The 26685-nt window shown below is 37.3% G+C and overlaps 1 protein-coding gene and 1 long non-coding RNA gene across 2 annotated transcripts in view; one reads left to right on the top strand and one right to left on the bottom strand.

The window, feature by feature from the left end:
• Window positions 1–3893: 3893 nt before the first annotated feature.
• LOC144082276 (uncharacterized) overlaps window positions 3894–26685 on the top strand; it is a 45091-nt gene continuing 22299 nt past the window's right edge. Inside the window, exons 1-5 of the long non-coding RNA XR_013303217.1 lie at window positions 3894–5019; window positions 6169–6269; window positions 13741–13897; window positions 22104–22192; window positions 23283–23472. This is a non-coding gene — a long non-coding RNA (uncharacterized LOC144082276). The remainder of the gene's footprint in view (window positions 5020–6168; window positions 6270–13740; window positions 13898–22103; window positions 22193–23282; window positions 23473–26685) is intronic.
• mchr2b (melanin concentrating hormone receptor 2b) lies at window positions 17841–23989 on the bottom strand. Its single transcript, XM_077609311.1, has 3 exons — window positions 23890–23989; window positions 23303–23825; window positions 17841–21210 (listed from the first exon to the last, which is right to left on the bottom strand). The coding sequence occupies exons 2-3, from the start codon at window positions 23692–23694 to the stop codon at window positions 20571–20573; spliced, it is 1032 nt and encodes a 343-aa protein (XP_077465437.1). The 5' UTR covers window positions 23695–23825; window positions 23890–23989; the 3' UTR covers window positions 17841–20570.

Below are 26685 nucleotides of genomic sequence, written 5' to 3'. Positions count from 1 at the left end.
AAACTCGTGGGAACTGGCTTTATTTTTATTCTGACTAACTATTGCCCATAAGTGAAGGTTTTAAGATCTTTAATATTTTCATAAGATAATTTAGCATTTGTAGAGAAGCAGAATGTGACTTTACCATCCCTTTCAATTTAGGAAATCATTTGTTTACAGGAAGAGGAAAAACATAGATGTAACAAGATACACCAGATTGCATCGATGATAAAGCAATGCAGTCATTTTTAGGATTTGTTTTCAAAATAGATCAATTATGATATAGTTCAACATTGTCATTGTAATATGAATGATGCATGAACATGAACTACATTTTTTTTTCCTAGTGAGATGTAGTTCTCTTTGGTCATTTAATCATGTTATTAGCCAGTGGCTAATGATTTATAAATATAAAATAAATATATAATGTTATAAGCATCCCAGAAAAAGAAAAGAAATATGAAAGCTGAGTTGCCTTAAAACAGCACAACATCTTTTTCTTTTTTTTTTTTTTCCCTCCTTTGTTTTTTTTCGGATATGAAATTTCACTCTGACGCCATGTGATCTTAAGCAATGTGTACACGTCAAAGGAGGCGCTTGCCTACAAGCCCTCGCTGCAAAGCCTGTCATCCAGATGTATTTTCTCACGTACTGTTTGAAAAACAACGCTCACAGCAAGTGGTTTTCAATCTAAATTCTTTAACTCACCATACTTTTTTTTCCAGCAGTAAAAACAACTATACGATTCTTATATGATATCAGTGGGTGAGCCTGAAAAAAACACCAATTTGCCTTCATACCTATCGTAGAATCATTTACAGCGTCAAACGTAGTTTATAGCTCAAATTATGTAGCATTTGCTTGATGAAAGTGTATTTGCTTTCAATATCGACAAAAAAACCACAACCCCAGTGCCAGCCTCTTGCATTTTACCTCTAAGTTGCCGTTTACACACAATGAAATACATACGAGAGTCGCTTTTTAAAGATTGCCTTTGAATGTGAGCGTTTACTCAGTGCTGGAAACACACTGTGCCCATGCCATGTTTCATTGTGGAAGAAATTGTTTGTGTCTGTACAAATGGAGAAACACTTGGGGAATGCTTACTTTTGATCATTATGGCAAATTTGGTTGGTGTAGCAGTAGGCCAATGAGCGACAGTGGTCTCTGCATGGACAATGGGTTTGTGAACCCTTTTCAGTTTTTTCTATTAATTTCAGGAAAATAAAAACAAGATCCTTGCATTTTTATTTTGTGTGTTTCAACAAAAATCAATGTTCATTCTATGTTTTATTATGACAGAAAGTCACAATTTGACCATGACCTATGTTTGCTTTCCTCAAGTCCTCTTTGCTGTTACTTAAGAGACGTTCTTCTGCTGCTGGCTTTTATTTGCTGCTATAGTTGGATCTTTTTTTACCCTTGTTGTATAGATAGGGCTATAATTTCCCAAACTTATATTGATTATGGTTATAAACGAGGATGTCGGTGGCAATTGCACATTGCATCATGTTACCATTGTTCGAAGGCTGAAAAATCGGCACACTAGTTACTGTAGTATTAGCAACATGGGGTGCAAATTTTGCAAATTCCAACTGCAGCAACAGAATAAAAAGCAGAAGAAAATTTTCTGTTCAGCAATTAAGAATTTGGCACGGTTTTTTGCTGACACACACAAACAAAAACGTAAAAGGGCCCGTTTTATGTTCCAGAAATTCCAGAAAACGGAAAAAAATAACTGCCCGAATGGTACAACAACTATAATGCCATACTGTATTGGATCACCAATGTTTGAATGCACAAAAATTGTTGGTGACTTCTTTTATATGCATTTTAACCTTTTAAAGCCCTAACCACTAATAGTTGTCAGCAAATCAAATTATTTAAACTTTGGGCCTTTAAGGGTCCCTTGGAACAAAGATTACAACATTTTCAATATAATTTTCAATGAATTTGTATCATATATATGATACATCACTTTTCATCAGGGAAAAATGTAAACTTCAAACTATGTTTTGCCATATGGGGCTAAAGTAGCAGGGGGAAGCATAGCTCTTTCTACTTTATTTTATTTGAATGGCCTTGCATGAACTTGCTTATCTATTTCCCAGCTTTCTCATGGGGCATGTAAAACATTTTTACCGAGAAGTACAGCCCTTTAATGTCATGTCTAAGTGGGAAACTGCATGGACCTAGTGCACGCTCCTTTCAACACAAGTTACTTTTATGCAGTACAAAGCACAAATGAGGAATGTGATTAGAAAGGAACCATCAGTGATTTTTTTTTTGGTTGGCATTAATTTATGTGTGTAAAATAACTTGAACATTCCATTTCTGCCGTTTCCTGGCATTGACATTCAAAGAAGTCATTGTCCTCCCACATGAGTCTCTCCAGGCAACGGGTTGTTCGAAACCAGATTGTCATCATCAGGAGTGATTTACCTCAGTAGGGATTGTCAAGGCTACATTCAATTGTTGTTAACAAAAAAAATCAGCATCAGTAATCAAGGGGATTATTTGAAATTCAGTCCACCTCACGATGTTATTTTTAAACAAGACAAGATGTATTTGACCAGAAATGTTGTTGCCTTTAAGAAACCACTGAATACGCTAAACAGCTTAGGTGATGGTTAGATAAAGAAATCCTGTCAATAAAATATGAAAAACGTGGGACGTGGTCTGTTACACTGTAAAATGTCTTGAAATGTGCTTCTTTCATATAATAAAGGATTTATATAATAAAATCTACCTTTTGTCGCTTTTAAATACACACATCCAGACATAAATTTGTGTGCTTTACTATTTCACTGGATTTGCACTGACTTTTTTTTCTCATTATCATTTCATTGCAGCTACATTTCGTACATTTGGAAAATCATGAGGCTCATCAGAAGGTTCAAGATGTGTTTTATGGCCTTGGTGACTTCGAGGGCAGTAAATTAGTATTGGCTGGCTAAGATGAAACCATCTTTGGGGGTCAGTAAGGCAAAAGTTCCGTGAGGACTTGGGGAGTGATTTCCAGATGGCTTTGAATAAATTCTGGTCCACCATTACCAAAAACACAGAACAAAACTACGTGGATGCTTCTGACCTCTATTTCGTCAGTTGGCAGAAAACGCTTGAAGGCCTCCCAAATTTTCCCATGAGGAAGCAGTGGATCAAGAAGGCGCAGCGGTGTCTTTACCTTCTAAGGAACATGCAGTGTGCCAGACTAGGGAGCTCTGCCTCTTGGAGCTTCTACAAATATGTGGTGAGGAAAGCCCTAAGCACCAATCTTCACAGAGTAGCACAGCAGGTGGTACACTGCAGAGAGAAATCGTTGCAGAGTGTTGTGAAGGGAGAAGAGGATTGTGGGGATGCATTGAGTTGCAGAAAGAGGTCTCTAGACATCGTTAAAACCCCCACCCTTTATTTGAACCTCTCCCCTAAGACAAAAGGCAATGCTGGATCCTATGTAGCAGCATAATGCTGAGTGCGTAACAGCCTATTTGCGGAAGCTGTTAAGACTATGTCAGTGCTCTGGTTCTGAGATCTCATTGATATGTCACTCATCCCTGCAAAATTATGATTAGATTTGCCTTGTGGGCAGAAGTTTTTCCTTTTCATAACCGGACTTTTTTTAATTTCTTTGATTAGATTTGTATACTTGTAATATAGTTTCACAATTCTAGATTATTTTTCCTCTCCTGTTTATGTGCATAATGTAGCAACATTTCTGAATGCTTTAAACCAGGGGTCTCAAACCGATTCCGCAATAGGCCGTTCCTGGTCTTTGTTTCAACCGATCCAGAGTCGACAGTTTAACCAATGATGGGTCTTCTAAAATAAGTAGCACCTGGATGCAATCAACTGATTACACTTGCAAAATGTGTGCTTGTTCGGTTTGAATTAAAACCTGCACCCCCTGCGGCCCTTTGAAGATCGGTTTGGGACCGCTGCTCTAAACGTTTCGATTTTTTAGGTATATACTGAAATGATTTATGACAATCAGGCCTATCATGATAGCCACTAATTTTTACATAAGATTGAATATTGAGAATGGTGTTAGTCTAAGGTGAGGTTCTTGTTTTTGCATTGATATATGATGTTAGTCTATAAATTGGTTTATAAATCATTGAAGCCCTGAGCAGATTGTCGTGAGTATATTTATTGAAATCATCTTATGACATTTTAACTCATCCAGTACAGGGTGACAAATGATGAACTAAATGCTTCCCAGTTTTGGATTTTTTTGTGTGAAAATGAAAGAAATCAAATTAGCAATGAAAAGTCAGCTATGGCAGCGAGCAGCAGAGTGCAATGCATGCCTGCCTTGGGTGACCTACAATTGAATGCTTTTGAAAAGTTGTGATCAAAGAAAACAGTCTAACGAATGCTTGAAAATGCTACTTGAAAATTCTCCTCAACGAAAAGTCTGTCCAGTTGAATTTAAATGGTTGTTGGTAAAAAAAAAAAAAACCAAAAGACAAGGCATCACTATAGTATGCGGTTTATGGTTTTACAGTAGCTCCAATGTTGTAGTTGTTTCCCCCTCATAATCATCTGTCATCCGCGATGCACTTGATAGTTTATAGAATTGGTGGAATGCTTGTAAGCATAAACCAGACTTTTATGGTTCCAAGGACAGTAGATTTCTTTCAGATTACACTACCACGTAGAATTTGATTTGTGTTTATTATCTCTTTGGATGTTATCTGTTTAATGAATTTGGCTTTGTTTGATGCATGCTCAAACAAACATTCAGGGCTCCTCAAAACCATCTAATTTAATCGTATTTACTGGCTATAGTATGATATCACTGCTGTTAGATTTCCCAATCCAATCAGGAGTCTAATCTTTTATCTGCCATATATATTTTGTTTTATTTCGGCCTAATGATCCTTTGCTGGTTTTCCTTACTGATTTACTCCAACAAACTAATCTTAAACATATTCAGAGTCTTAGTCTTTCATTTATTCATTCATTCATCTTCCATATCACAGGTCCTCGTAAGGGCTGCGGGGGTTGCTGGAGCCTTTGCCAGGAACCTTCGGGCGAAAGGTAGACTAGACTTTAGACTGGTCGCCATTCAGCCGTAGGGCCGTAGAGGCAGATGACCATTTGCATTCGCAATTATACCGCCAGCAGTGGGAATCAAGCCTGCACCTGCCTGCACCAAAGTCAGGTGAGTGAACCTTTACACCAGCAGGTTGATTCTTTGTTTTTAAATATAATTGTTGGGCTTTTCCTAATTAAAAGTCTTAGCCTTCTTTATATTTAGATTCTAGTGGAATCCAATTTGGATCTCTTGCCCTTTTTGGGTAAATAATGTTTGCATGATTTAATATCTTAACCTCCAATGTAAATAAATCACGCCCTCAGTCCTCATTATTGAAGATCATTTGAATTCGATTCATTTGTTAAGGTGATGATAAGAATTATGTCAGATCTGAAGAGCCACTTGGCAATGCTGCGCTAAGCGCTTGTGTAGCCGCTGCTTGTTTTCTCCAGCGTTACAGCCATTGAGTTCACTGTGACAACAATGTTGTAAATATGAGAGTTGGTGCAGCTGACAATTTTCATGAGAAGCGCTGCCAGCATAACACAGCAGGTCATGCGGCTATGTGCAAATCCCAATGGCGAAATCCAGTGCGCGACCTCTAGCTGACTAGCCAGTTCCAGTTGACTTTCGCCAACAATATAAGCTAAGGGCCTGGATATCTTCTCAGCTTTAGTTGTCAAACAAACGTGAACCCTAAGATCACATTACGATAAGCAATTTAACTGCTGCTTCAGATAGAAGAAGCAGAAGCAATCCTGCCCAACGGAGAGCGTTTAAGGTAAAGTGCAAATATTTATCTACCAAAAGCATTTAAGTGCTGTGTTCATGCCCACTGTTTATGTTCCACTGGGAGGCGACATAACTGCACTCTAAGTGAATACTGTAATACCGTACAACCGCATGCTGCATTGTCCTTCAGAAGATAAACAGATTGTTTTAAACATGTTTTCATGCTGGGAACAGTTTTCATTTACCTACGAATCGGTTAGCCCTAAAAAATGTAACTGAATATAGTTACAATTGTCGAGTACTAAACACAGAATACATGCTAGCATCATTTCTTCTTCTGTTGTACAACTGTAGTACTATTAACTGTGCATTTCTTTATCTTGTCATTTCTTTAGCTTTCTTTTTTAAGTTCTTTTTAGGTTCTCCATGGTGTTGTAAAGTAGACTTGATGCGACTTGTAGCCTTGTAGGAATGCTCGCACCCACAACTAATGAGGAAAGTCCCTGTGGGCTTCCACGAGGTAAAAGGCCCACTCTAGCCTCCAGATAAGGTCATTAGCAAAATGATTTCAATGATGCACACAAACTCGGCCAAGTGGTCACAGGCTCCCATTCACCAGCTGCTGATGTCACATTTGCTCATCTAACTTGGAGAAACAGGCATCACATGACTACAGTCATCTTGTCTGTCTCTTTATGTTCCTTCAAAGCATGCGCTCAGAGAAAAAAAATCCTTTCCATCCCTTTGGTTTTATGCTACTGTGAGAATCTTATTTTGTCTGTTAGAGGTCAAGTAATTGAGCTTTGAACCTTTCTAACAGTTAATCATATGTAAATACAGCAGGCCGCTAATGTCTAACTGCCCTGAAACAATTGTGATTCTAAGGGTGGGGGCCACTGGCCCCACTTCTAATTCGAGAGGCCCCTGAAATGCCCCTGTTCCCCCAACTTCTGGGGGCAGAGTGGCTCCATTGTGGTCATACTACTGAATGGGAGAAGTAGACATGCTGAGAATTTGGTTTAGTTACTTGAACATTTCCACAGCATTTTTCCCGTTCGGTTTCCATGCGTGTCAGTGGTGATTAGATAGGATGATCATATGCAAGAGTGGTTAGCACGTCGGCCTCACAGTTCTGGGGTTGAGTGTTGAGGGTTCGGTCCCTGGCGGGTCCTCACTGTGTGGAGTTTGCATGTTTTATTCATTTTCCATAATTTCCTGGTAGTAAAAAAGTCACATTACTCTGTCTTTCCTAGTTCAACCATAATCGTTGGATAATTGATACCGACAAAGACCAAGTGATGCCTGACTTGATTTAGTAGCTTAACTCCTAAGAGTTCTCATTGGTTGATGGCTTAATTTAATGAGTGGGCACAATAATATGGCAAAACTGTGATTGAATCAGAGCTCATTTTAATACATGGCAGCAAAAATTATGGCCCAAAGGGAACACACAGCACTGCTTTCAGTTTTCCAGAAACTCAAGTGGGGCGCCTTGGGGTTAAGATGAAGCAAGAAGCGGATTAGTATAGGTCGTAATTTACCAGACTGCCTCTCCTTTCTAGACACAATCAGAGCACAGCTAATTGTGTGTCAGCCATTTTAGCCCAATGTTTATCTTATTGCCCAGTGGGTCGTAGGAGGTGATGTATAAGCTTGTTGTGAACTTTGCAACCTTACAAATGATTTCTCCTACTTTAGGAGGAGACTTCTACAGTTGCACCAGGAATACTAAATGCTTCTCAGTATTTGATTAGGGAATAAAGTTATGGAAGAACATTATACTGTAACTGATCACACAATGTAAATCCCTCGAAGAAGCATATTATGGATGCGTGGTGCAGCATCTCAATGTTTTGATCCCCCCATCTTTAGTGTTTAATAACAGTTCATTTAGACAATCTTTCTTAGAATTTGAGACGATGAATTACATCGTCTGAACAAATGAATTCTCACCTAAAACTCCTCTCTGAGCTAGTATATCCCTTCAGTCAAAATAAGGCATTAACCTTAATGAAATGTATCGTAAACCTTGAGACTACATCCTTTAAATGCCTTTATAAAATTAGACAATTTTGCTCTCTAATCCAAGGTACAGGCTAAATGTGTGTTTAACTCCAACTATTTACCTTTCAATTGCTTGGAATGGGGGAAATGTAGACAGCGTATTTCACGCTGTGTCCACATTTCTAGGTGATTTTAAGACAGACAAAGATGTATTACATTGTTTTCCACAGAAACAGCAGCTCCCAGCTTTTTACTGTGCGTGCCATGCTGCCTCCTAAAGCACACAAATTTAGATGTCCTCTGCGGCTGCTTAAATCAGCCTTCATGTCCTCCAGTGCCAATAAATTAAACTGTAAAAGCTTTTTAAAGGCCCAGAAATGGTCTTAATGAACAGGTAATGATCACGTTACCAAGATATGTATCATGTCTACCGTGAAGGAATCAAGCACTGGCACCATGAAAACATCTGAATTTGAGCCTGTAAAATTCCTGACACGTTGCTTGCCAATGCATTTTATTGCATCAAATGGGGCCCCAAAAAAGTCATTCTTCATTTAAAAAGACGTGCTTAGTAATTAGGTAGAAACAAACAGAAAAACATGCGCATAAATATCAGCAGACACTCATTTACTCCCTGCAAGACACAATGCACCTCACTGATGGCCCAAAACATTTTAACATGTTTAGTTTCTTTCATTATTTTCTTTGGCTTAGTTATCCAGGGTGGACATATGTACAACCCTTTGAGCGAAGACAAGCAAGGTCACAAGTCAAGGCACGTAAGTAAAGCATTAAAGAGCATCGTGCTGTGGTTACAAAGAAAAGCTTCACATTAGGAGGCCTGACATCAATAAGAATCTGAATGTCCAATGATCATGTTTCTTATCTAATCTAAAAAACCTGAGCCATTTTAGGACATTTTCCAGAAGAGCTCTTTATTTAAACCAGGTGTGTCGAAACTGCCAGTTTTTATTGGCCCGCAGCAAATTATGAAAGTATCATTGTACAGAAAAAGCTCGAGTTCAGACTGTATTCTGTTGCACTTCTCAGCGTCAACACTACATAGAACTATTTACCTAAACAGTGGCTCTACATTAGCTAAAAGGTGAAATTCTTATATTTTGAAATCAATGTTGGAATTTGATGAATAAGCCCAGGAATAGCAGAGTGGCCTTCATATGTATGTATGTGTATATGTATGTATATACGTATATATATAATATATATATATATATACATGTGTGTATATATATATATATATATATATGTATATATGTATATATATACATATATGTGTATTTCAATTTATTTGGATCTGACAAATAGAGTTAAATCTTAAAAGTAATCATCTGCTCTAAAATGTGATTATGTAGAAGAATGCCGAACTATACATGTTTTATGCATTTTCTTTATATTCTCGTTACATAACTTCTAATGACATTTGTTTCACTCTTCCATGAGTACGTTTTCAGAAAGAACAAGTAAATACAATTAGAAATTTTACTACGTTATCTTAACCCGCATTACTATGCTCAGTCATAGTGGCTGTGATGTTTCTTTATTCATTTGCAAATAGCCTATACTATATTTTCTTTTTTTTTCTTTTAATAGTTAATGTATGTACAAACAATTTTACTCTACAGGAAGTGGAGTTTAAAAGTATGTAGCTTGACAAATCAATTGACAGATGTCTTCAATTCAGAGGACTAGTACAGAGGATTGCAAAGAAGCCGCAAGAACCAAGGCAAACTGAGTAAAACTAATCATGTTGTTTGGAACATAAACAGACAAATTTATGGAGCAATCGAATATAACAATTTAAATCAGTCACTCTGTATGAGATCAACTTTTATATTCCACAGATGTTTCCTCACAACAGGTTATTAAGATATTTAAATTCATTTGATGGTGTTTAAATACCATAGTATGTCGGTGTCCCTCTTTAGGTTATAACATTATATGTGTGAACTGAGATATTAGCACTTAAGACCTTTTTAGCCACAATGTCTGAATGAATCTAAAATAAATATAAATTTGCATATAGATGTAAATGCACTCAGTCCCGTGTAGGCCACATAGCACATGATGTCACAACATTAATCAGCTTCGGTTGTTTTACCAGAGTTAATACTCTCTTCCATTTTCTGGATCATAGGTTATCGCTCATTATACAGTACAGCGCTTTCCGCTCACCTAAGTGTTAAAAACCATTTTAATGTGCTTCCATACCATAGATTTAAATAGGGAATAAGAAAATGATGAGCAAGTCAAGGGATAATTTATTTCCAATTCAAGCAATCGCCTCACAAATATTTTCAGGACAGCGGGTCCACTGAGAATTTGACTACATTTACATTTAAAACAATGACCTGAGGCAAAAAGTTAGGACGTATATGAAAGTCTTTGTTGTTTTTCTCACGTACATGACACTTTCGTAACAAAGTGCACAGAAAATACTCAGCGCGTGCATTTTTGTCTATTAGGACCTGTTATGTGCCGCTCAACCTCATCGCTCACAGTCCATCCCCCAGAATATCTGAGCTGCCTCCCATCTTCCATAACTGAGAGATTCGTAGATCAAAAAGTGAAAAGATACAGTATTTGATCGCGACTCCATCTAACAGAGCTCTCTTATTCTTGGCTCTGTCCCCTTCTACCCAGATACTGATGACTTAAAAAGCCTTGTTTTCAATGGGTCGAAAGGGTTTTGAGGCAGTTTGTCCATGACAATGGAGTCAATTATGGTGCCTCAAAAACAAGTCCTTCTATTTTATTTTAATACTCACTTTCCAGCAAGCTATGGCATAGAAGATAACGCTGATAACAATAGACTGGTAAAACAGCTGTAGCAATTTTATTCAGAAAGAACGAATGAGTAGATGACAGTTCTCAAGTCAAATACTATTCTGAATACTTAGTAGTGCCAATATATTTGTTCCCAAAGTATTTAACTCGATTAAGATGGTCTAAAAACAGGCATGAAGCTCAATGGACTTCTACAGGGAAAAGCACCCTTGTTCTGTTTCTGACTAAACTAACGGTCCACATTCCACAGAAAAAAATCTGTAGGTTCCAAAACCTGTTATACCCGATATGGTTATAAGACAGCAAACTTTAGAAATTGTGAATAGTGATGTTTGCTTAAAATTAAGCTCGTAGGCTAAAATTATATATATTTTTTCAAGACAGGAGTTTTGTTTGGAAATCACCAGCATTGTAGTTAGGTTTCAACATAAATGGCCTTTTGAAGGTTTTAATTTCGCAATATATTGAACATTCCCATAGTCGCACCATTTCAGTATTCAGACAATTCATAATGAGCCGTTGACATTGCATATGTGTACACGTTTATCAGCTTGGCACCCAATTAAAGGACATGGTTAGTCATTATTAAAGTTAATGTTTCATCATATTTTAAAAATGCAAACATGTACTCCCATTAAATGCCTAACGCAGCTGAACTCACACACAAACCTTCACCAGCTGTTTATGAAATGGTGATAGAGTGAAGCAAAAGTTAAGGTTCCCACGCACTTGCTGTTTGCCATATTTAGTATTCAATCCCCATTGCTAAATTTATGTGCTTAGTTTCTGTGCACCTTCCAAACAGATCTGCCAAACGTTTGATCTACTCAGGCCTCTTTTGGCAACTTACATCTACGACTTCACATCAATGTTCCTTTGCAAATTCTAATCATAAACCATTACCTCTACTTACAGAAGTGGTAATTGATTAGCTAAATTTGAACGTGATGTTATTTCAGTACATTCACAAGACATACCTAAAACCATTTGATTTTTCATGCTTTTAAAGCTTAAGTTCATATATTTGGTACATTCTTTCGTTTTTGCCAAAATTGCTAATAACATGCACACTTCTGTGTAGAGTATTACATTAGCAAATCTGTTTCTTTTTTTATTGCTTACAAGGTTTTTAAGGAAGTAGTCTGCAGTCTATTAGTCGGATCAGTCAGTCGACAAGCAGTGCAAAATGTCTAGCATCCTTTTGTTGCTGAATTGGATTTTTCATTGCCCGGTGTTTTATAATTGAAAGAAAGTGGATAAAATTACCACAAAAACAATAAGGGAATTTGGAAAAACACATTTTAGCACTCATGACCTCAGCAAGACTACCACCCCAGTGTGACTGTGCTCGTGAAAACTAAAATATGTTTTGCCCCAGAAATGAATTGTCAAAGTCAATGGGCAGATTGTGTTTTTGTATTGCTGAAAAATGTTGTATTTCATTAAAATGAAAAGGCCACAGAAGATGGTTCCGGATGTAAAGAATCAACATGCTTCTCACATGGAGAACAGTTTATTTTTCAAACATTATGCTGAGAAAATCCCTGTTAAACTTTAAATTGAAAAAAAAAAACCCAATTTGCTCTCACTGACAAATACTTTAAACAGTCTTGCCTGAACTCACACCGACTTTATATTTTAGTAACTTCACTTGGGCAAGGTTCAGTATATCCAGAAAGGTTTAAAAACCACCCTGCTCTAAACTTCAAGCCTACCCACTTGAATAGGAGTGGTGTACAAAGGCTACCCCAAAAATATGTTCAGCTAAGTTGGACTTAAATGAATATGCAATTCTAAGTATGTTGAGTCTTGAATGTCAAACACTTCAGAGGAGCTTGCATCCGCTGTCATCACTCAATATGTCTTATTCGGTAGGAGAGTAAATGTGGGAGGATGTGCTGATTTTTGTGTCTAGGAGCCACGAAGAGGATATTATTGATCAATATTAAATGCCAATTGTTCCTCTCCCATCTCATACAAAGCCACTGAGATGAAGGGACAGGAATAACATTCATGATTGAGACACTGCATTTCTTAGTAATAGACATTTTTGTCTTCTTGGTAATGTTGCTTGCCGTATTCTCTGTGGTCATGGCATTGTTCTATTCTGTTGTAGATTTGATATTTTGGCAATATTTTATAACCTTCCTAAAGGTTCTTGGTTTAAAAATTTAACTTGTTGACCGTCATTGATGGCAATTGATGTCCAGTCCATTTGGACTAGGAGGATCAACAGTGATCACTGACAAAATAAATAATTAACACCCACTCTAGGCCTGATGGGAAATAAACTTGACTTTATTTAAATACTATTTAGTATTGTACTGTTATCAATGAATGCACAGTTCGAGATAAACAAGATAGAATTGTTTTTATAGCATTGGTTCAAGATGAATATGATCCTTTTTGTGGATGGGGGTGTGTATGTGTGTCATGTTTATCTGTAGAGCTAAATTGTCTTAGACTTTTTGCCCCATAGCTGTGTCACCTATGTCAGAATCAACCTTGTGGGTGAGATCAAGGGAGTTAAATAACCTTGGTTCACTTCTTTTTGAGTGCCCCTCTTATCTTACCACATCACAATCAAGCGTGCCATTATGTTTTAGTAGCATTTTTACAATTTCGACACGGTTTTGATCTTTCCGTGGTGTTCTTATAAAAGTCATACAGTTGTTTAGCTTTTGGAGTCTTAATTGAGTGCTTGTTTTGTGTGCACCCTTTGAGAAGTAAAACAAAATAGAAAATATCTCCCTTGAAAGTAATAAAGGTGAAGGAAAGGCACTTTATTAATACTTTGTTGTTATGCCTTTGGTTAGGATGACTGCCTCCAAACTTCTTACAGGAATGTACCGGATAAGATTCTTGTTCGTTTACTGTCTGTTTACATTTTAGAATGCTAGCATGATTTTTTTCACCCTTGGCAGATTTCCACTTCTTTTGGGAGACTTTCTCTGGGATTGAGATTCAAAACATTTAAATGGAGTATACCCTTCTCTGCTTCCTTAAAAATTAAATGTTGGAGCGTGTGTACTTGTATTTGCAAGTTATCATTGTCATTGACGAGATTTTCCTGACATTTTTCAGAATGTTTAATTTGATTTGAAGGAACAATCTTTAATGCTATTTGTCAATAATTGCTTCAAAACTGTTGGTCAATACACTATTTGTTTGTTCTTCTACAGCACGGGAGCTCAAAATATGCCCCACAGGACACAACCGCTCTGCCAACCTGCAATTCGTGGCCTCAAATTGTTGCAGAGCTTCCCAAGATTGGATGAGATCACTTCAACTTAATTCAGCCAACACTTTCATTGTGGACATAAACCTGTGGATGAATAGGTGAGTGTAAACAACGTTGTTGCTACTATTTGTATGTATACTGACTAATTCCCCCCCTAATATTTTAAGTAAATCCTCCAATTTGTCTATTTAGTATGTGCAGTGCAACATGTAGAAAAGCTCGAGTATTTGTTGAAGCATGTTCCATTTTGTGAAATAGTTCAGCCTGCTACCATATTCACTTTGGTTTGGTTCCAAGCAGTTTCCATGGCTTCTTTTGTCAATAAGATATATGCTTCTTGGAAGAAATGTTTGCCAGCCTTGTGATGCTTTCCATAGCCTTGGAAGAAATTGACAACTGTTTTCTTCAAATATTCGTAGAAAAGAATTAGATCCATACTTAAGCTCTTTGGACAAAAACTATTGCTCAACTACTCTTATCTCCTGATGTATGTTGCTGTCGTTAGTTCTCTGAAAAGCGGCTTTGAGGGGGCGCCAAGATGTACAAATGAGGAGACGTATATGATGGTGATGGCAATGTTGAGGAAAAACGATTTTTTTTTCCTTTTATACTTGGACAACAGATAATGTAACAATAAGCCACTCATCTCTAACTTCAACATGGAAGGGTTTAAAAAGTGGTTCTTCTAAAATATTCTAAACCCTTTATTTGTTTCCGCAGTTAAAAATATAGTTGTCTCCACCATAAAATAATGCTTTGGTAGAATTGTATGATGATAGCAAAACTTTTCATCTTGGTAATCACTATTTTTCCTGTTCTTGACCATAACATTTCCATGAAATGTTTCAAACTTGACACTTCCATGATCACCCAGAAGTTTTTCTGGATACCTGGAGTTTTTTGTATAACCCATTTAGAATACTGTTGGATCCCAGGATTGATTTAGTTCTTAAGATCTTTATGGACTGTACAGAATTTGCTAGGTAATTTTGTTCATCTTGGCTGCCTTGTCAGCCATCTGGTGAACAGGTGCTCCAATTGATGGGCATGTCTTGAGAAAGTGGTCGGCATAGTATATTATATGCCTCTGTTTGTCGAAATCGGTTCTTGGTCATTGCCTTGCTTGTTCATTTGTAATTACTTTAAAATGTGTTTTATTTTGGTTCTGCCAGTATTTCATGTGTCTGCTTGATGTCCTTTTGCAGTGCCTCAAGCCATTTTATTTCCATTTCTCTGGATTTCTGTTGCTGCAAAATATTATTTTATGCTCTCTTTGTGATCATATTCATTGAACTTAGTACTTTGAATTCTGCACTATAGAATGCACCCGACTAAAAGATGCTCAACTCGTATATTTCTTAAAATAAAAATTAAAACAAATTCAGACCTGATTAGAAGCCACATGTATAAAGGTTTTAAGGTGAGATATCTTCATAGAAATATATTTTACAGAGTAAGATTTAATTGACCACTAAGCCCTTTATTAAACTAAAATATACATATCCAAATGTTTGTTAAGCCAGCCAAATAGGATCACAAGCCCCTTTCAGACATATGAAGAATTCTAATAATGTACCGGTATTTACCCGGCACTCATGAGGTGTAAATGTAATTTGCCAGCTCAGCTGACACGGACATTAGCCGGAACTTTACTGACTCGCGACCGGTTTACAAGTCCAGTGCATTACCAGCTCACACTATGTCTGAATACAGCTGGCAATGCTTCGCTTCGCAGCGCAGCTGTTAATGACGTAGCTCTCACTTCACTTTAAACCCCAGTCAAAGTACAAAGAAGAGAAAAAAAATCCATTTTGCATTGACTTCTTAATTCTGAGCGGGCACAGTCCTCTTGAAAATTCCTATAATGCTTAATGAACTCTGGGCTAATGGCTCCACAGGGCTCTCCAAAAATAATATGTTCATTGTAGCAGCCTTTGAAAGTTCTGTTCTTTTTACATCTGTTAAACCACTAAAGGCTAGCCTTTATTTGTTATTCTCTAATGCAGGGGACAGAAGCCTACCACCTTTGCGTGGGATGGGCACCCTGTGGCCTGTGCATTGTGACACATCTAAAGACATTCTAAATTTATTTGCTATTCTGAACAATTACAAGTATGATCATATCAGACTTGTGGGTTAAATGTGCATTTGCACGATACAAACTTTTTTTCTCCATATTAATTGTATAAATGAATAGATCAACAGTAACTGCTTTCTGCATATTCTTGCTAATAATGACAGAATTTGAACGGATTATGCAAACTTGTTAAAGATTGCTGACAAAAGCAAATGGTGTAATTTCTTATGCAACACATGTGATCGACCTTTTGGCCAAACCACAGGTTGATTTTGTTCTCACCGCAATCTAACTCCAAGAACACTAACTTTGATAGTCTGAAGAAAAGCACTAAAAACATACTAAAATGCTGACAATTTACTCCAAATCGAGAAGTCAAAAAACATAACAAGGCTACAAACAAAAAAACGACAGACAACAGAAGTCAAAACTGGCTCCAGGCTCCGTCATTGCCACATCCAATAGGCATCAAGAGTAGCGGTGAAGTTTGAATCGTTCAGTCTTTTTGAGGGGGGCTGAGAAGGTCGGTGGCAGATCTGAATGGCTGGCGGGGCATCGTTTGGGGCTGGTATCAGTCTTGGATTGGGAAGACGTTGGATGAGATGGCAACGGCGATGTTTCCTGAAGTAGTTTCTTTGACAATAGTGTTACTGTTTGGAAATAATGACACAATAAACTCTTGTGTTGCCTTCCAGTAAATAACTGCAAAGGTCTTTAAATGCATCAGATTGCACGTCATTGTAGGATTGCTACAGCAAACTCGTGTGTATTAAAGAAACAAAACAATTCCCTTACCTAGAATTAAATTCTGAGCCTCATCTTTGACAAAATAACGGTTCAAACTGTTGTTTTGAGAGACAGTAACAGACAGGCAGGCAAGAAAGGGAAAGACATTTTATTTAATTGAATTGAATGCTTTTATTGTCATTATACACGTATAATGACATTTAAAGCTTCATTCGATATTCAGTGCACAAATAACAACAAACAAATAAATGATCAATAAATAATAATAAATAATAGATAAGTAGTCAACAACATAAATAATTGGGGAAGTGCACAAGTAACAGCAACATACAAATAAATAATAATAATAAATAATCAACAAATAAGTAGTTAGCAGTTTTTCATGCGACTGCTTGTTGCAGTGTGTCCTCAGGTTATGCTTTCAGCCAATGCAGCAATTAAAGAGAAGGATATTTTGTTGAGAAAGTGGAATTACATGTAACGGAAAAGTACAATTACAGGCAGACTGACCAAGTTCACTTCACAATTCTTGAGTTTTCTGTTTGAATCAGAGCATCAGGCCCTCTTCTGTCGGTTAGGGTCAAATAAAGAATTGTATCTGGCTTTAGTTGTAAAATGTGAATGAGGTTGTTGTGCTCCACATGCCCTTGGCCCTCAACGTGGTGTATTTTACATCAGTTCAAGTTTTGTTGTGATTGGCACTCACGTACAAAAACTCACATACTCCCAACATTATTATGGGTGGAAATATCTTGTCGACATTTTCACTTTACTAGAATTGTTGTATTTCAGCAACAGTGTAGGGCTTTCAAGCATAGATGGATTCAAGACTAAGCTAACTAGAATTTTTTGAAGGCTTCAGAAGCTGACTGGTGCAAAACCCAAGTGTGCTTCAGTATTTTCAAATCAGCAATTGACCGTAAATCACCAACACCAAGACTACCTATTTGTACGATGTTCTTGTTCTTAACTGCTGTGGTCCATAATGTTCCAATTCAATGTTATTTTAATCTCCCCAAAAAGCAATAGAATTGTTGTTTTACTCCATTCATTTCTCTACCGCTTATCCTCGCATGGCTTTCAGGGTGCTGGGGCCTATCCGAGCCAACTATGGGCAGTAGGCGGGGGACAACTATGAATTGGTTATGAATTAGTAGAGTTAGTCATGAGAGTCAGACTTGTCTTTGATAAAACACATGTTTAATCAGTTTTTATATCGTGCACAACAATGACCACTACATACTGTAACAGCAACATCATATTCTTAGAGAGTCATATATTTTTTCTAAGTGCAGAAAATGTTTCACCATGTGACTGTAACAACACACAATTGCTTCAGCTCAACAAGTCATTGGACATATCCACAATACAGTAACGTAATCCAACTTGAAAGCCAGATTGCATTGTAGAAAAGACAATTTCCACATAAAATGTGCATTTAACATGTAATATTTACCGTATTTACTCGCATATAAGCCGCAAAAAATGATGACTGAATCGAGTGTATAGCCAGTACAGGTGATGTGCACTTTGAAATTTTGATTTGAAAAAGCTTACATTGTCTCTCCTAATGAAAAAATGCAATGTCACTGTGATTACTAGATTTTACACAAAGTTGTTTACAAAGTTTTTCTCCCAAAACAAACCGACAAGTCCAAAAGCAGCAGCTCCAAACAAAATAAAAGTTTTATCTGCTGCCACCTCTTGAGACTTCAGTTAGTTCAAACTTTTATATTTTTAAAAGTGAATCTTGCAAATGCCTCATGGCTAGGTGAGAACATTTAAGGTGAGGTCAACGTAACATTTAAGTTTTCATTCTTTTTGTTTTCTTTTTTTCTTTACATTTCTTTTTCTCAAAATACATTGTGCAGATTACCCCAAGCATCCTCCATGTTCTTAAACAATTCTCATATTCAGGACCATTTCCTATTTAGCTTGGAGTCAAGACATGTGAGCACGAGCATAACTTGGTAGACCCTCAGGACCACAACCACAGAAAACACCAGACAAACATTGTGACCACACAGCAGCAATAACAAACACAAAAGAAATATTCTGCATGTTGTTGTGATGGGAATCGGCTTTGAACCTGCAATTAGTCCCCTGGGTGAACTATTAAATAATCATAATCTTGTGATTTATAATGAACCGTGACATTAAGTAATATGAAATTTAGTCTTGAATTGAAACTTTTAATAAATGTTCGCATAGACGTAAAAAAAAGTTACAATAATATAGTTGAATTAGAAAACCTTTTTAAAAAAAAAGTCATTTCTATATTTGATGAGGAATAACCCATGGATGGAAATTGGGTGCATACAAGAAAAATCAGAGCATGTAATGAGTTATAGAAATGAAAATAAATGCAGCACCCATCTCTCTCCTTTTGCACAAATTCCTGCATAATATCACATATGACAAAGTTTTACAAAATTAAAGTGACAAGTTCCTTTTTTGCTGTATTAAAAATTTACTGGTTAATTCCGTCGACTTTTAAATTATGCAATGATAAATTGTCTTATGTTTGAGTAGTTTCTATGCACATCACTTCATTGCAGCGATAGTTCATCTGAAATAGTTATAAGAATAAGCCTTATCAATAGTGAAACCAAGGTTTCATGCAGTGTTTGGCAATGATTTATAGTCTATGCACTGAGTAGTTGTTCTGCTGTTTTCTCAGTAGTACCACCAATATTCTTGTGAAAATCACTTTTTTTTCTCCAGTTGAGGACAAGTAGAATATTGTAATAATAAAGTCATGGGAACTCAAAAAAAATGCTTTTCAAAAATTTCCCGTTTTTGCATTAATCAACTAACATGCACATTTTAATTACTTTTTCTCATTCCACTTCTTAATTTATCTGCTATTCTGTGTGTTACTTGGAGGCAAATGTACCATCAGGTGTGCTGGCTGTGCTGGTTATGCTAGTGGCTGCGACAAGGTCACATTTTACAGTATTGCATATTATATTGAAAGATAACACTGTTACCATCCAATTAGCACTGCTTAGTGTTTAGGTTTGACCTTCTAGCGTAATTCTTGGAAAGCCAAGCTATGGTTACAATGGCTCTTTAAAAAAAAACACATTCTAAGGTGCTCACAAACACTACTCTGTTAAATCAATTTCACTGACCTTACCCTGATCTCAGTAATTATTAGCTCCAGCATTAAGCTTGTAGGGTATTTCATTCATATCTGCACTCCGATCTCTAGTATGCACAGGCATAGACAAAACAGTACTTTATTTTTCATATTGGTAAAGTTAACGTACATACTCCAAATGTACCAAGAGTTGCTGAGTAGGGACATAGATTTAGACAAGTGTTCCAATGTAAATTTTCTTTTCAAAGGCCTGAAATTCTAGACTTCCGATTTCTCTTGAATGTATGTATCTGCATTGACTTCCCATGGTACTTCCCATGTCCAGTAAGACATGTGGTTGGTGCACATGCAAAAAACCTCATCTTATATAATTTCTCTTAAAGTTTCATGATGTCACAATTACCGGAGTAACTATCTTGACAACTATAACTAAATAGATTCTGACAGCGGGTAGCTGCATTTATTTCGATTGTGACATCTCTGAACAGTCACACTACAGTGGTGCCTAAGCATCCCTTCTTCTATTGTTAGACTGCCTTGAAACCAGTGCTGACGTACAGGTGGCCGGGAAGCATCATGCATATTCACAAATGTCAAACACTTTATAAAAGAAAAAAAGAAAAACACATAATTCCTAACTGACACAATACAGATAACCACAACAGAAGCATACGACTATGGTAGGTAACCTTTGTAGATATCGCTTTGTGACCATCTTTGGCTCTAGGCCAGTAGAGATTGTCGTATGATGTTTGCCGCTAACATGAGCCAGCACAGAAAACATCTTGTCCATTTGAACAAAAATATACAAGTCCAAGTCCCTGTGCTGAAAATATTTTCACCTTTAAATAGTAGTACAACGATAATTAGGGTCATTAGCCACACTAGAACCCTCTGTTCTAACCACAGTCACCTTAGATGAGTGTTGGGTACTGTTTAGTATGCTCCTGCGACAAAGGCGTTCGCGGTAATTTTGGGCGAAGATGAGCAACATGAGAGGATTGATGCAGCTGTGTGAGTAGCTGAGACAGATACTGATGTTGTAGGCATAGATGAAAGCGATAGTTGGGGAGTTGTTGCTAAGGTTGATTACTTGAATGACATGGTAGGGCGACCAGCAGATGAGAAACAGAGCGATCACCATTAACACCATTTTGGTGGCCCTCTTGGCCCAAAGAGTCTGCTTACGTTTAACCCGACGGATGGAGCGGAACACATGGTAGAGCGTGAGCGAATACAATGTGCTAATGATAATGAGAGGGATGATGAAGCCCAAGATGGACTGGTAGAGGGTGTACCAGTACATGTCTTCGGGTCCATCCAGATACATCATGCAAACCTCCAAATGCTGTCTGCGTATAACTTTGGCATACATCATGACTGGCACGGTGAGGAGGAAGCTGCCAATCCACACCAGCATGTTGATGATGATAGTCCACTGGATGGTCCGCTTCTCTGAGGTTGGATGAACGATAGCAATGTACCTGAGGTGTAGAGATAATATTTTTAGAGTCAGACTGCAGTGCAGGTGATAAGAACATTGCTGGACGGACTTCCAATGAGCAACATTGCTTTGATCCCTGATAGATTGTGATAGAATTCCGACACTTAACTTGGCCACCGCAGGAATCCGTGTTGTTAAATCGGTGGCCACTGAATCCCAGGGCACAAGGAGACGGACAACCATTCACGCTCACATATACGTAGGGGTAATTTGTAGTGTTCAACCAGTCTACTCTGCAAATTTTTGGGATGTGGATCGAAAACAGAGTTCCTAGAGAAAATCCACGAAAGCCCAGGGAAAACATGCAAACTCCACACGGGGTTCGAACCTACAACCCTAGAACTGTAGGGCCGACGTGCTAACCACTCGTTCCCCGGGCCGCCTATGTTCATTCTTTTCCCCCCTTAATTTCAGAAAAAAATGGGAATAATTTCATTTTTCTTTCATGTGTTCTGTTACAAGAACGGGACATGAATCCTTTCATCATATCATATATCACATTTTGGGTCTTATAGGCCATAGAGGTTGTGGTCCTCAATAACTCTCTAAAGTTGATAACAAATAACATGCACAAAACTATGCTTATTCTTTCAAATAAAATATTTTTAACGAATAAAGCCATACTATATATTTAATTTTTACCTTTTGAAAAACTGTTTTTCAAAAATTTACGTGAATAAGACAATATTTACTGTTGCTGTTAAGAAAATGATAAAAATAAAATATACTAAGTTTGACAGTTTAAAAAATAAATGAATAATTTACTATGTCTTTGCCTGCTATTGACAAGAATAGGCATCAACTTTTTTAAACTACTTAAATTATTTAAGACTACGATCATTAAAATACTGGCTTTGGATGCTTATCTTTCAGTGCTGATCAATTTTCAGTAGGAGAGATTGGTGATAGCCCACTCAGTCAAAATGGATTGGACATCGAGCGCCGTCAATGGCAGCTAATGAGTTAAGTGAGTGCCGTATTAAAGGTTATGTAACTACATGTGAGTATGAACAGTGCACTTTGAAGACAATCATATTATTGCATTTGTCTAGAGGGCATTCCGATGAATTAATTCGTTACCAGGAAGCAGTATGTTCACTAGAAAATCTTTGTGGTTCCTGCATTACATTCTTAGTGTGATGGATGGAAATTGAGGGCAGACTTCTTATCACTAAATCAGCAGTTAATTTCTGATGTTGTTTGAATTACCAGTTGACATTATCTCAGAAACATGTCTGAGTTACACTGAAATGTTCAGTGTTTTTTTCCCAATAATTGAATTTCCTAAACTTTTTTTTAAAACCAAGATGCGGTTTGTAATCCGGATGAATCCTAGCTTTCAAACAGTGGCCAATAACAGAAAAAGAACATAATCAAGGATTGTTTACCTCACGTTCAGTCAGGGAGATTTAGTCAAAAGACCATCCCTAATCTAAATGGAAAAATGTCAAATCCTTCCTGGTGTGACTCTGACACTTCAGTTTAAGAAGTGAAAATGAACTTCAATCCAAATAATAGAAACAATCCAGTGCAACAAGTTAATTAAAGAACTAGCACAGAGCCAATTACTTGAGTAGCTCATGCTTCATGACGGCCAGGTTTTCTCCAGAAAAAAAAGTCTGCATTGCTTTTTTAAAATGCTGTGCAATACATGGGAATACAATACAATTATACATTCAATTGTTTAGAGATTATTGCATTGGATGCACTTTCGTTTTAAGAACCCAATAATCTTGATTATTATTTCTCAAAACCTGAAATTCTTCTTTTGGAGGGGCGCGACAGAAAATCATCGAGAAGCACTGGTGTAGAGGGACCCCATTTTCTCATTGTATGTGGCCCTCGTTAAAAAAAAAACGTGAATTAGGCTCCTGCAACCCTTTCAAGGATGCAGGGTTATAGAAAATGAATGAATTATTGTAAATTTTAATTTAACTTAAACTCTTGCCTGAATTTTTACCTCATGGCTTTTTGTTAAAGAGATGTTGAATCCATGTGAACTAGGGGAGGCTGACAGTGAATAAAAGTTTTTTTTTATTTGTTTATTTCCAGCTTAAAGAAAATGAACTTACCGATCAATACAGAGGACGGTGACAATGCCTACGGTGGTGAATTGGTTACTGACATCCACCACCACCACCGCCTTGCACATAAAGTTCCCGAAGACCCACTGCCTGTCTCTGACCAGCTGATGGATGTTGAAGGGCATGACCAAGAGGAAAAGCATATCTGCCAAAGCCAGGTTAAGCACATAGATGTCCGACACCATTTTCTTCTTGCACACGGCCACTGCGTAAATGACCAGCCCGTTGGCCAGAACTCCCACAGAGCACAGAATGCCATAAATTGATGGGAAAATGTGCATGAAAGTGGTGATGTCAATGTAGCTCAGGGCCGAAGTGGACCTGTTTCCACATGACGGGTCCGTAGAGTTGTTTGGGCAGGATATGTCCGTGTCGTTCATCTTTTTTCTGTGGAGGGATTCTCTGCTCCTGCGCTCCTGCGCTCTCCGCGAGCTGGTTCGGGTGCGCGCCGCGCGTCTTGCAGCCTCCAAACTCTTCCCGGCGACTTCTCCCTCGCTCAGGGCGGCGGACGCTGATGGAAAACAGGGACACGTTAATTCAACTAAACAATAGTGCCAGTCTCGGGGGTTACGTACGTCTTATCTCTGGGGCCCAACAGTGGAGTGATAAAAGAGCAAGAGGTGCGCGTGTTGGACTCAAAATGTGTGCGCCACGAGATCCCTCCCTTCCAGCATGACTGGCTGCTCTGCTGCGAATCAAACAAATCAAGAGTCACGCTGGACCTTTTATTCTACTCAAGTGCAACCCACTCTACAGTGCATCCTCTTTTTTAATTAAATTCTTGATAGGCGTTTCGAAGCGTCGTAAAGCCATGTATCATTATGGTATTGAGATCACGCGCACACACATCATGATATATATATATATATATATTAATATGTATATGAACATGTATATGCAAATATATATACTATTTATATGTATGTATATATACATAAATATATATATATATACACATATACATATACACATATATACATACATACATATATACATGTGTATATGTATGTATGTATTCGTATTATATGTTTATACTATATATATGTATATATGTATTATGTATATATTTATATATGTGTATATATATATATGTATATATGTGTGTGTATATATATATTATATATATATATATATATATATATATATATATATATATATATATATATATATATATATATATATATATATATATATATATATATATATATATTGCATTTACTCATGCTCTGTTGAGAGGTCATTTTGGTGTCCATCGACCAACTCGTCAAACATAAGAGAATCTTGAAACATGAGGCATTGTTGTCCACTGCGAGGCCGTCTAAGCTTTAGAATCTAAGGCACTCGGCCACATCTTCTTACAAGTACCGTATTTTCACGACTATAAGGCGCGCATAAAAGTCAAAAAATTTCTCCAAAATAGACAGGGCGCCGTATAATCCAGTGCGCTTTATATATGGACCAATACTAAAATTGTTATCACGATAAAATAAAATCAGTCGATAGGACAACTACGGAAACCAGCCCCCGACTCTACTATTTTCCCGTAGATAAAGTACTGCGCAGTGACTGCTGGGATATAGAGTTCTTAATACACCCAGTTCTTCAATACAGTTAGTATGATGGCGACCACACTAATTTGGTGCTGGCCGTCATTTCGGCTGTATTTACAAAATAAATCCTGCCGCTAAATGTTGGCGTCAACAGAGCATTCAAAGCTAGACTGTGAACTATGTATATATATTACATATAATAACTCGGAGCTTGCCGTCATTCCCGGAGGCTTAAGAACTACAACCGCGGGTGTTTTGGAAGACTCATTTGGGCAATTGTTTAATTCGGACACAGAAAATGAGGACTTTGATGGATTTGTGGGTGATGATGACGTGAGTAAATTGTAAAATGTCTAAATAAAGTACAACCGAACTCAGTTTTGCTTCCGTTGCCTTTTTAAAACATGTTTTTAGCGTGTGGGTGTAGAGCGTGCAAGAACTATATTTCCCAGCAGTCACTGCGCACCGGAACCCGGAAATAGGCTGCTTCCGGTACCCAGCGCTATTGCGTTTCGATGTTCATCCATATATAATCTATAATATATATGCGTCTAATGAAATGGTGCGTGCTTTGTGTGTCTAAAATACAGAAATAGCACTCGTTACTGACACTGCGGCGTAAAATACGATGCGCCAAATAGTCGTGAAAATACGGTATAAGTTTAAGCAAACATCGGGTCAAAGAAAAATGGAGGGTTGTTGTGAGACAGCCAATGAGAAACCAGTAGAGTGTAGCGATATTCTACACTGTGAATTTCTTAAATCGATGTGTTTACTTGCTCAAGATCGCTGTCTTGCAATACTCTCATTTTCCTATGTCTGCCAATACGCACTTAAAAAATTCCTGTTTTTCGGGGTCAGCCTATACTTATAATCATAACAAATAAAATGTTCTAGCACTCCAGCAACGCTTGTGAGGAAAGGTACTTTAGAAGATGAGTGAATGAATATTACAAATACATTAACAATAATTTTAAATGCAATTGCTAATATTTTCTTTTTTTTAATAACAAAAGTCTCTTTCCTTATGAAAGGTTAAAAGTCAAATTTTGATTAGGCTGAAGGTGCTTTAATGTCCAAAAACACTGATCAGTTCACACCAAAAATCTGCAACAGGTGTCTAATCATACATTCCATAAAATAAGAACCTCACTCCCAATATTTAAGCTGTTTTGACTTTCTCACACTGGCAGTTTGAACAAAGCGTTTAAAAAAATGCTGTTTTGGAATTTTTTTAAAAGTGTGATTAATCTAATTAAAATAAGATCATTTAATCATAATACGTTCATTGGCTGAGTGTCTGTGAAGACCTTCGGGATGATTTAGGGCTTTATAAATAAACTTGAATTAAATTTTGATTTCCTTTGACTTGACGTCATTTTCAAGTTGTATAAAGAGGTGTGCGGGACTCTGCCTGACATTGCCTATTCACAGTAAAGTCCTTTGTGCACGCAGGCTGTAAAACTAATTTTGTGTCTGGTCCTATTGTTCCAAGATGTGGGGTCGTATTGATTTGGTGATGAAAAAGGGTGTTTCAGAGGCAATTATTTACAGAATTGCTCCAAAACAGGCCAATATTGAAAATTATGTCTGTCTTTATTTATTTCAGTAAAAAAATACACAGAGTGAGTTTTTTCTTTGGAAAAAAGATGGACCATCTTCTGCATTATGTACATTAAGTCAGGCTTGGACAAGCCTTTTCTTCAGAGCGGTTTGCATTGCAGGCACTGTGATAATGCAATTCCTTCCAGTGCAGTTTGCGACTATTCTTATTGATTATTCCTACTTTTCTTGAGATCCTTAGAAAGCCCCTGCTAGATA

The sequence above is a fragment of the Stigmatopora argus genome, chromosome 9 (assembly GCF_051989625.1).
Source record: "Stigmatopora argus isolate UIUO_Sarg chromosome 9, RoL_Sarg_1.0, whole genome shotgun sequence".
NCBI lineage: Eukaryota > Metazoa > Chordata > Actinopteri > Syngnathiformes > Syngnathidae > Stigmatopora > Stigmatopora argus.
This window is presented reverse-complemented; position numbering and strand designations above follow the sequence as displayed.

Bases quoted from the DNA above. Each gene is read 5' to 3' on its own strand.
- mchr2b (XM_077609311.1), bottom strand. From the start codon at position 23,694: ATGAACGACACGGACATATCCTGCCCAAACAACTCTACGGACCCGTCA. The intron at 21,211-23,302 runs GTAAGTTCATTT...TCTACACCTCAG, and splicing joins ACCGTCCTCTGTATTGATCG to GTACATTGCTATCGTTCATC.